Consider the following 11,842-nt stretch of genomic DNA (forward strand, 5'->3'; position numbering starts at 1 on the left):
GCTGAATGGCATTTTATGTATTCTCTTGTGTGGGAAGAGGGTGCTAGATACCACCATATTGTGTTTGGCGGCAAAGGTCTTTGATAGTTTATTAAACCTTAAAATTATAACGTATATATGTCCAAGTCATTTTTCATCACCCTTTATAATATTTTCAAGTTTTTGTCCAATATTTTTTGTTTTACAGAGATCTCAAATAGAGCAACTTCGTATTTTAACTGTCATAAAAATTAATATTACCTTTCGAACTGTTCAGAAAAATCTTCAGCAATTTCAATAGAAGTACTTTTCAATTTCAAGTGCAAAGGTTTATGCATTTTGGTGCTTGTTATATGCAACAAACTTGTTAAAGTGTGAGGAACTTCAAAATGAATAGGTTCTTCAGTTAAATGACGAGTTTTCAACTTTTCCTGAAAAAAAAAATACAGGATTTTAAATAAAAAAGGAACAAATAAATTATTTAAAGTTTTTTTCATTAAAATAATATATTTAGGTCAAAGATTTAGGTACTTTGAAAAATATTGAGACATCAGCATTTATTAATGTTTTTCCATGTCATTTATTTTATTGTTCAGATTTAATATTAGAAGAATAATTAAAGTTTGTGTTCAATGCTCAATACATTTTACGAATACAAATTATTTTTATACAATTGCATATGATTCAAACTAAAATACAAAGAATGATCTCCTTTTAAATTGGAAATTACCAAGAAAATAGAATAATGTACTAATTGCATGTTATAAATATTGTCCTCACTTGTATTTCCTTAATAAAAAATTCTCTAGATATATAAATGAGTTCCTCATTTCGGTATGGAGTTGAATGAGATGCAAATGCTAACTTTGACAGAAAGATGAAAATGTTTCTTTCAAGTACTTCCAATGAATAGTCGCCAAGAAGCATGTGCTTTAACAGGTAGATTTTCTTGTAAATATTGAAGGCTCTTTGAATTTCAAACATTGAAAGCTGAAAAAACAAGATCTTTGTACTTGAAACTAATAAATTAATAAAAATAAAATTCAATAACTCATAATTTCAACTAATGATAAGTTCAAACATTTTATTAAGTCAGCGTTATAATTAATGCATATACTAAACAAGATGTTTCATATCCATCGCCCTTAATACAAATTTTCGAAGTGCTTTTTAGAACTATATACAACCTCAGAAATTCTATTAAACTCTTTAAAAATCTCAATTAAAGAAAAAAAGATTAAAAATATCAACACCTGTTTCATTGCTAGATGTTCATTGCGACCTGTTCAAAAATAACTTTTTTCTCACAATCCATTTGCTTTCAATGTTCTTAATACTGCCTCCCTCAATAGTGATTTCTGAGATATGTATATTGTTTTTTTTTCTATGTTTATTTGTAAAACCCAAACACAAATTTAATTTTAACTCCCATTTTGAATAGTGTTAATCATTGGGTACCAAAAAAGTATAGCAAATTTCTTTGATTGATGAAAACTTTTAACAGATTTTTAAGAATCAAATACACGCATTAGAGAAATGCTGAAATCTTATTAAATGTTGATATTAGTTTGAATCATTAGTTGAAATACAAATGTTGATATTAGTTAGATTTAATGAAAAATTAGATTTTATCTTTCCTGTATACTTTTGAGTTTTAAAAATTAATAATTTTTGCTAATACTATATACATGTTTTATTCAAAAGTAAAAAAATATTTTTAACAAATTTAGTTATCTTTACTGAACTATTAAATTGAAAAGAAAAGAAAAAAAAAACATGATAGCAAAAGTAAATTAGCATAAAATTAATTTACTGCAAATAATAAAGTGTTTAGTTTTGTTTATAACAATTGCTTGTGACTTTCGAATGTTGCAGATTTAATTAAAATATTTAAATATTTAATGAATTCTAAAACAGTTAAAAGACATTAAACTCATTTTAAGAAAAGAATCATATAAGAAGAACAACAATGAACTTTTACCTCATTTGTGTTCTGTATAATTTCACTTAGACAAGATAAGGCTTGGACTGCTTCAACCTTAAATATTCAAAACAAACAATTAATTTATAGCAAAACGAAAGTTAATGTAGAATTTTATGTATAATTAAAATGAATTTCCTATGATAAACATATTACCTAGAATTTTTTTATCATTTATTTTCACATCATTTCATAGGAGACATAAATAATAAAAAATGCTCATAAACAATAAAATCAGAGTGTAATTATTATGTTTTCAAACAAGAAAAATACAAAAATGCTATTGAAATCTAATGAATCACTACCAATGAAGAAGGGATTAAAAACATCTAAGCTTGTTTTATTGCCTGAGGAAACAGAGGAATTGAAAGGCAATTATTATAAACATCTAAGTTTCTCCCAAACAAAAATATTGAATTTTGATGTTCTTTCATCTCGTTATCCTTCCTTTGACAGATTAATTTTATGTTATGATTGGTGATGAACTGAATTTACGACTATAAATATTCAACTATAAGACCTTGTAATTTTGAACTCAACCCAGAAGACAAAGATACTGCTTGATCAAACTTTGGGACAAACTAGCTTTCAAGGAGGACTTTTGATGGAACTAACCTGCATTTGTGTTACATGGAGAAAAAACCCATGAAAACCTTCCACGGTTAGCCCAATGACAAGGGGATTCTAACCTTGATCTCTCTACCACTAAGGATATTTTAGGCTAGCACTGAAGTCGGTGCTAGCCGGAAGCAGAATTATGCCTTGCCACTGCTGGGATTTGCAGTGAGGTGACCTGGGATTCAGGGAAAGGCAAAGGGTCTATCCCCTGGAGCCACTCCGGCTCTGACAGATTTGTATAAACTTTTCATTTCATTACTTCTACACCTAAATAATAATTTTTGATCCTCAACGTGTTTTGTATATTCTGTCTTGGCAAGGATTCTTAACATGGCTAATCAATTTTTCTTAACTTGCTTATACAACGATTCAAGATGGAAACATGATTTAACTAAATCACGAAAATTCAATGTCAAATGATAATATGGCAAGTTTGTTAACAAAGTAATGATATAATGAGGCAAGCTTTCATTGGCTTTTTAAGCATGTGTTGTTAAAAATATAGATATGAATTTATAAAGATTACCTTGCTGATTATTTCCATGTTATCAATTATTTCCAAAAACTTAAGCTTAATTTTCTGAAGCAAGGTTCCATCTTCTGAACTTTTCAAACTGACTCCTGTGAATCTGTGATGGTTTAGAGATGAAGAATATGCATGGACTCTGTGTAAAACGGCTTGATTTTGTTTCTCTTCCAAGTATTTTGTTAAGATAGAACCAGGATGAAATGTTTCATTGTACCTACATTAGAGACATATCTTTTATTTTAAAATGTAACTTAATGATTCTAAGCACGGTGGGTGCATACTTATCATCATTATTATTTAGCTATTTGGAAATAAATTTTTTTTATTCGAAAACTTATTAAGTCTTTGCATATAAAGGATAGCATTTATTAAGAAGCTGTTATTAAATATTACTAGTTGCTATTTAATAATTCTTTTAACTAAAATTCATACGGCCAAAAAGTAATTATTTGGCATCCACAATACATGGCTATTTTTGAGAAAGAAGTTTTTAAAAGTTTTCTCCATCGCATAAGACTTAACAAATTAATTTACAATTATGATAACTTATAAATTTTATTTGCAATTTCTTATTTTGTATTTTTAATTATTCATTTATTTATTATAAAATTATGGTATATATAGATAAATGATAAATAAAATTTTATATATTTATATGTATTCAATTAAAATGTCAGGTTAATCAAAGCATTTTTTAGGCCAAATTTTTAAAAAACTTTCAGAGATATAATTTATTGCATATTTGTGTAAAATTACTTTATCTTTAAGTTTTCTTTTAAAATCAAAATGATTAAGTAATTAATTTTCATTTTAAGATTAAAATATGCAATATTAAAAAAAATATTCTTAAAAAATTAAAGTTAAACAATATAAAAAAATTCAAGAAGTTAAAATTAAAACATAATTGTATTTATTAGTACACACAATTAATCTCAAAATGGATACAAGTCTTACAATTATTCTTAATATGTAGCGGAAAGAAAATCTTTACTTACACATATTGAATTAAAGATGAATTAATGGACAGAGGTTCAACTTTGCGAATTAATGAGCAAACATTGGTTGTAGCATTTATACTATCTTTTATAACCACATTAACATAAACTGAAATAAAATGAGAAAAAAATTGCTTATTAACATGTGATAAATAAAGATTTTAAATCAAGCCATCAGTTTAAAGAAAATTAATTATGTTCTTGTATTGTTCTCAAAGAAATAGAAGAGAGGAGTAATGATATATACAATGTTTGTTAACAATTTAATATAATTTTTTAAAAAAATATTTATATATTTTTTTTCTTATAGAAATGCAATAAAAAGTATTTGACTAAAATGATGCATCTCATGTACCCCAAAACCTGGCAACAAAGAGAATAAAATTTAAAGAAGGTTAGGGCCCCCTCTAGGCTGTCAAGCCAATGAAGATCACTCCAAAACAAACTTTTTATAGTAAAATAAGACATATTAAGAAGAGAAGGAAAATATGTGTACAAAATAGAAAATATTGTTTATTAATGGCACACACTTTTAATTTAATATTAAAAATATTAGTAAAAGAAAGTAAAAATTATGTTTCTGGTGTGAAAATTAGTAAAAGCTCATTAAATATTAGTTGTATTTAACTAAAAATATATATTAAGTACTGTCATCACAAAACACCCTGAATATTATCACATATTCTGTTTGAATGCATATTATATATAATAGCATACTTATGATTAAATTTACCATTATAGGAATCAGAAGCTAAGCCAGCAGGAAGTATGAACTTGGCATTTCTATTCAGACCATAGTATATCAAATGTCCCGGATCATCTTGATACAGAGAGTATCTCAGTTCGTAAAACAGAGGTTGATGCGCACTCTTCCATTCAAAACAGTGAAGTTGGAAATTGAAATTCAAACTGTACCCCTTAACGGGCATCAAGGTACAACGTCCATTCACAGGACCAACATTAACTCTAATGTATTCCATAGCAAAACCTTCCAGATTGTTTTCTAAAAGAATGGACAAAAATTATTACATTTAAAAGAAATTTACAATAGAAACATTCTCATCAAGTATAATTAATATCAAATGAAACTTACGAATTATGTTCAGTGTTCAGTAATGAATTAATAACAAATGAAACTTATGAATGAAATGATTGTGAACAGGGTACATATTTAGAAATGTACGTCCAACTCCTTTCGATAAATTTTTAAAAGTTTTGCAAAAAAAAAAAGTAAAAAAACTTATTACATTAAGGGGTGCAAATTAAAATTAAAGATTAATCATTATCAACATATAACAGAAAAAAGATGGAATTGAAATGTGCAAAAAATAGCTTACTTGAAGAAAAGAAAGATGAAAAAGAATATTTTAAGGGTGATCATTACAGAACACCTTGAATAAATTTTCAGATTTCAGGTAATGGTATTAGCTGAAATCAAATATGGATTTTAAAAGTGGCTGAGCAAAATAAATCAATAATTTGTAATTAAAAATACTTTATGACTAACCGATACAGTTGACTCATGTGTAAAGATATAAAATAGACTAGATTAAATATAAAGAATAATTACATTAGATAGAAAGTGAACTATAAGAGATAATGTATGTACATATATTAACTATTTAATAACTTTATAATAGGTTTATAAACCTTTGTTAGTTTGAGGACTACCTTGGCAACCTTAAAAATTTATAAGTAAGTAATGGTATTAATATTTAAGAAAATTATTAACCTAAAATATAGAAATAACACTGAAGATGAGAGTTACGAAATAGTGGAGATGAGTGTTATGAAATTATTACACACATTACAAAGAGATTAGAAATTTCACAGCTTACCAGTATTAGAAACACTGACTTGGATCAAGTAAGAGCTGCCAGCTTTCAACAATCCACGTTTTAATATTAAATAATTTGAATCAAATCCAGTTGTTGTATTTGCATTGCTGAAAGTTAGTAATGTTCTGGGTCTACTAATAAGGTGCGGTGATGGAGTTTTGTGATAAGTATTTGTGTCTCGCACAGGGTCGCCCACTATACTTGGTTCATGGACGAATACTAAAAAAAAGAAAGAATATTTCAGTAATGAATTAAAAAAAAACCTAAACATAGAATTTACTTTTTTTAATGAAATCAATATTTAAGATTTTTGCATACTTTAAAATACAACATATTCAAATAATGTATTGTTATATATTTAAAGCAATTAGAGCACTAGTTATGTTTATAAAATAGACTTTTAAACATTAATAGACTTTTAAATATTTAATGTTTCTCATATCTTTAATCCCATATCTTGTTTTTGTACTTATATCTTTAGTGTGAAGATTTCAAAATCACATTATTTTTTATAAGTAATAATTTCATAGTCTAAGAAATTAGAACTGAATTTTTCGCGCTAGTTATACAAAAGTTTGATTAAACAAAAGCAATATTCATAAGTTAATTTAGATTCGAATCTGAGCCACATGTGGTATGTCTTATACTACCTGAACTTTCCCAAAGGTATAGAAAATTAATAATGGCAATGAAATAAAACTGATACATAAATTAGCAAAACATTTGATTTATGATTATTAAAAACCCCATGGGTATTTAATTAATCTTTCAAAAAATCCAAATTTACTCTAGTTTTTATAATTTTCAATGAATAAAGCTCTCAATTGAATAAAGCATTACAATAAAATAACACAAGCTTAAACAGAAATATGTAAAGCTATTTAAATGTCTTCATGTAAGCAATTAAACTCATAAAATAATACCATTTTGCCCATCAACTCTTGGGGGTACAGCTCCTTCTTCTATATCATTTTCAGTTAAATGTTCATTGAAACGATGAGAACCTAAAATAATAATTTCAAAATAATTATGAATTAATAGAAATTCAGTAAAAGAGTGAGTTTATGTAAATTCTTTGATTTAATACATTACTCGATGAAGTCAAGGTTAAATATAAAATTTAAGTAAATATTACTAATTATTTTACCATTTGTTACTTTAACAGATTTAAGGGTGTCAGCACAATGGTTCATTTCACGACTGGATATGCAAAAAGCCATTTGAGTCACAGATAAAAAATATTTCTTTTCTCATGCCATAAAAAAAAATTTAGAAAAGAAAATCTCCTTTTACAGGAATTAGATAATTATGATATACTTATAGGAAAAATTAAAAAAAAAAAAAGTTGGCTAACAATCGAAAAAAGTCATCATTAAATTCAATTTTGCCCAAAATATGCAACACCTGACAAATGATAATTTTGGAAAAATTGATTTTAGTTTTATTATAAACCAATAATCATAATTTTTTTTATTCGAAACCAATAATTAATAAATTATCTGTTGGCAATTAAATTTAAATATTTAAAAATAATAGATAGTGTTAATAGCACAATTTTACTACTACTCTTTAGTTTATGAATGTATTTGAAGCAGTATTTTTAATGTACATACTGTCAATGGATAAAACATTCATTAAGAAAGTTTTCTAAAAAACTTAAGTTAATTATAATGTAAATCCAATTAATATACTTAGTAAATACTTTTAAAAATAACTCATTTTTAAAAAAAAAAAAAAATACCATGATCTCTTGCTCCAGCGCTTCCGCTTTCACCAGGAAATCCTTCTTCAGGTCTTGGATAGTCCTCATCATCAAAATCAAACTCATGAGGAGAATATGGTAAAAACTCTGGATAAGAAGCATCTGAAATTACATTATTACTTTAAAAATCACCAGCAATTGAAAAATAATCATTTACTTACATTAAGATAATCATTTACTTACATTAAGATAATAATTACACTTACTAAACATTGTAGTATTATCATCGTACTGAGCTTCACCTTCATACGGATACTGCAAATAAGGTGATGCATCAGAGAAATCTTCAACTGGATCCAGATAGTCTGGAACATTCCTCACAGTTCTCAAATGCTGCATCTCTAAATTATGAAATAAATAATAAGTTAAACAAGATAAATTTAACAACAATAACAAAATAAATAAATGTATTTATGACAGTAATCATTTTAGTTAATTAATATCATGCATTCAGAAACTGCAAACAGTTTTTTTTATTAATTTATCTTTTACTATGCTCTAATATTGAATATTTTAAAAAGAAGAAGAAACTCATAAAATAAATACTCAAATAAGACTTAAGACATTGAATATTTATTACCTTGCAACAATCCAGCTTCTTCTGGAAAACCAGGTAGATTCGGAAATGGAGGTAAATCTTCGCTAACAGACTGGTTTGAGAAACCTTTATGAAAAGAATATTTTTTAAGAACAAAAAAAAACAGGTTCAAATGCACATCAATAAATTACTATCTAAAATAAATAGTTACATAGTCAATAAACCAAATTAAAGAGTACAATCAATTAGCATAATATTTTAAAATTAATTCAAATTACTTTTGAAGGAATTCTTATTTTTTTAATTATTTAACTATACATTAATGTAAAAATTGTAATAAATATTAGCCTGTAAATATAAACTAATTCTAACCGTTGTTTGAATATTGAAAATGTGACAGAAATAAAAACAGAAAAAAACAGGGTGTAACTAAAAGTGGTCTTTAAAAGCTCAATATGAATTTTTTTTTCAAAGACTCATGTAATTTTTTAATATTATCAGAGGAAAACTTTTCTCTATCTGTACAATTGACAAAATTTTCAAAACGCATTTATGCTATATGGTGATTTAAAGCATATAAGGTAAGGGTTTTTGATTATGACTTAGCACCTTGTATTTTAGAAATCATTGAATCTAGCTTTTAAGCATTTTTGGTTGTAGATGTTACATTGTAAAATAAATTAAAGTTAACAGTATAATATGACGTAATATTGTAGGTGATTTAAAAATTACTAATACTTCATATTTTTCATAAATTTTTAAATTAGCATATCATAATACATTTCCACATACTTTACAAATCCCCCCATTTCTAGGGCTGTATTTTCAACAAAAAATTGAATAAAAAATCAACTGGTTTACTAATATTCCCCAATACGGTAGGTTTAACTGGTTTCAATTCATAGTAAAGTTATATTTTAGTTAACCAAAAATAGAATTTTTTTTTATTGTAGGGCATACCATTTTCAACAGAATTGTGGTGTTGTGCTTCAATGTATGAAGTATCTTGAGCAATTGATTCATTGAGAGATGTTTGATACAGAGTGTTATTGGGTGCAACTATGAAAAACGTTGATCCATCTGCTTGAACACACTTATAATTACCTGAAACATAAATAAAAATTAGTTAAACAATAATAAAATAATAAATCTTTTTTCTAAAAAACTAGTCAGATTTGCGAGGTAATAAGAAAACAGGTTAAATTAAAAATAAAACCCTGGAGGCTGACTACTATTTTTTAAAATAACATAAAGACTGAAGATCATTTTATCCCAGTGTACATTATATTTATACATGAGGGTAAGATATTACATTCATAGGATATAGCACTTTCCACTCAGTGAGAAGACCCATGTTCCCAGCATTGGCTGGCCAATACGAATTTCGCTCCACGCTTGCACCGGCTACAGTTCAGATATAAAATATCCTCAGTCGTAGATGGATGATGGGTTAGAATCCCCTTGCCGCTGGGCTAAACATGGGAGCTTATCGTTGTTTTCCTCGCGATGGAACGCAAATACAGATACAATCCATGTAAAAGACAATCAGGAAGGCTAGTTTCTCTCAATGCTTGATCAAGAAGTTCTCTCGGCTTCTGAATTGAGTTTTAAATTACAAGACTATGGAGTTGAACATTGATAGTTGTAAACTCAAAATTGTGTCAACTGTTTAATGCACGTTATAAAAACATTATGTATACTCATAACAATTAAAGCATTGTAACAGCGTAAAATGTTTTATGAATAGAAAACAGGAATTGTATAAAGGACAGATAAAAAGTTAAATATAGTTTTTGTATAACAAACTTATGAATTTGTACTTCATATGAAATCAAAGCTAAATTATTTATGGATGTTATTAAATTATTTATGTATGTCATTAAATATGTGAGACAAAACCAATAAAAACTTATAAAATACTAACTAAAATGCATGTGATGTTTTCCTTCATCAATCAACCATATTTTCCACTTGAATTTCAAGTTGTTATTATTATCACAGTTTTGGCAGGAAGCTTTTAATTTGATCAAATCATTCTTGTTCACTTGGTGGTTATGACATACTTCACAGTTAATATTTATCCTAAAATAAAAAATTGTAAAAACTAATTAGAAATCTATTAGCATAAGTAAGTAAAAGGACACATATTGTTCAACAATTACAACTAGAATTACAATTTCAATAGAATTACAATCAATAGAATTACAACAATTACAATAGAATTACAATCTGCAGATAGCTTTGGCAGAAATTTAAAAAAAAATACCAATGAAGGGCTTTATTTACGCTAGTGTAGGTAACAGTAAAGGTTAGTGTGGGATCTAGTGGCTGATACTGGGAAGTTATTCTGTAGTTATAAACACAGATTTTAAAAAGTCGGTGCAGAAGTATAAGCACAGGAGGTCAATGCTTTACACCTTCCCACCAAAAATAGGTCTTAAATATTAAATTAATTTTTAGTAATATTTTAAATGAATTATTTTCTATAAATCAATCCCAATCCCAGAATTCAGCATAACAGTAAAGGTTAGCGTGAGATCAAATAGAGAGACTGATACTGGGAAGTAATTTTGTAGTTATAAACACAAATTTTATAAAGGCGGCCATTTATAAGCACAGGAGTTGTGCAAGTTTATGATCAATTCTTTACAACTTCCCATTAAAAAAAAGGTCTTTGATATTAATTTAATTTTTAGAAATATTTTAAATGAATTACTTTCTATAAATCAATCTCAATACCAGAAGCTAGTTTAAACTAAGAAAACTTGTAAAACTATAATAGAAAATTCGTTTCTCTTGTAATGATGAAAAAAAAAAAGAAGCACTAAATAGAAAACTTACAACAGTGTATGAGGCACTGGTTGAATTTCAAGAATTTGAGAAGCAGACATTACATTTTTGCCTTGAGCTGTGACATTTATAACAACCATGCTTAGAGTAGGATTCAATGAAGAAGCAAAAAGAACAAATCTTTCAGTTTCATTGGACAGAAAAGCATTTGGCACATCACTTTTAAAACATGATAGGTGCTTTTGATAGATAGGAACACAGCTCCATGAGAAACTGAAAATATAAGGAGATTTAACGTGCCTAGTAAGACATAATTTATAAAAAAGCAATAAATTACAAACATTAATTAATGTACTACATTATACATGATTTTGGCACATTTTCAAACATTAATTTAACATAAAAAAGGAATTCACGTTGATACATCACTTGTTAGCAGAGAAAAAAGAGCACTGAGAAAAGTCCCTTTAGATTACTTATAATGAAAAACTGAGCTTGAATTAACGTAACTATGAATGTAGTTACATGTTTACTTAAATAAAATAATTCGCATATAAGTAAGGATTATTTTCAAGTTTATGGAAAGAAGCTTATCATATTTTATACTTTTTAACTAAATGCTTTGCGAGTTTTTTAAATCCTAATAAGTTTACTTATATTGCGACGTAATATTCATTTGCAAGTATTTTTAATATATTTTAAAAATTCTGCTGAAATATAAAATTATCATCATCAATGGCTTGACAGCCCAGGGTGAGCCCTGGCCTAATCAAGAAGTTTTTTTCCAGCCTAACCTTTTTCGAGGTTAATAT

General features: G+C 26.8%; 1 protein-coding gene across 1 annotated transcript in view; it reads right to left on the bottom strand.

Moving 5' to 3' along the window:
• The window catches only part of LOC107437680 (polycystin-1-like protein 1), a 584,482-nt gene that overhangs the window by 20,155 nt on the left and 552,485 nt on the right, over positions 1 to 11,842 (bottom strand). Inside the window, exons 23-35 of the mRNA XM_071186788.1 lie at positions 11,082 to 11,303; positions 10,165 to 10,322; positions 9,201 to 9,344; positions 8,283 to 8,366; positions 7,909 to 8,043; positions 7,682 to 7,804; positions 6,864 to 6,944; positions 5,941 to 6,159; positions 4,836 to 5,105; positions 4,103 to 4,211; positions 3,105 to 3,321; positions 1,961 to 2,017; positions 760 to 969 (exon numbers count right to left, since the gene is read on the bottom strand). Coding sequence (XP_071042889.1) covers positions 760 to 969; positions 1,961 to 2,017; positions 3,105 to 3,321; positions 4,103 to 4,211; positions 4,836 to 5,105; positions 5,941 to 6,159; positions 6,864 to 6,944; positions 7,682 to 7,804; positions 7,909 to 8,043; positions 8,283 to 8,366; positions 9,201 to 9,344; positions 10,165 to 10,322; positions 11,082 to 11,303 — 2,029 coding nt within the window. The remainder of the gene's footprint in view (positions 1 to 759; positions 970 to 1,960; positions 2,018 to 3,104; positions 3,322 to 4,102; positions 4,212 to 4,835; positions 5,106 to 5,940; positions 6,160 to 6,863; positions 6,945 to 7,681; positions 7,805 to 7,908; positions 8,044 to 8,282; positions 8,367 to 9,200; positions 9,345 to 10,164; positions 10,323 to 11,081; positions 11,304 to 11,842) is intronic.

The sequence above is a fragment of the Parasteatoda tepidariorum genome, chromosome 10 (assembly GCF_043381705.1).
Source record: "Parasteatoda tepidariorum isolate YZ-2023 chromosome 10, CAS_Ptep_4.0, whole genome shotgun sequence".
NCBI lineage: Eukaryota > Metazoa > Arthropoda > Arachnida > Araneae > Theridiidae > Parasteatoda > Parasteatoda tepidariorum.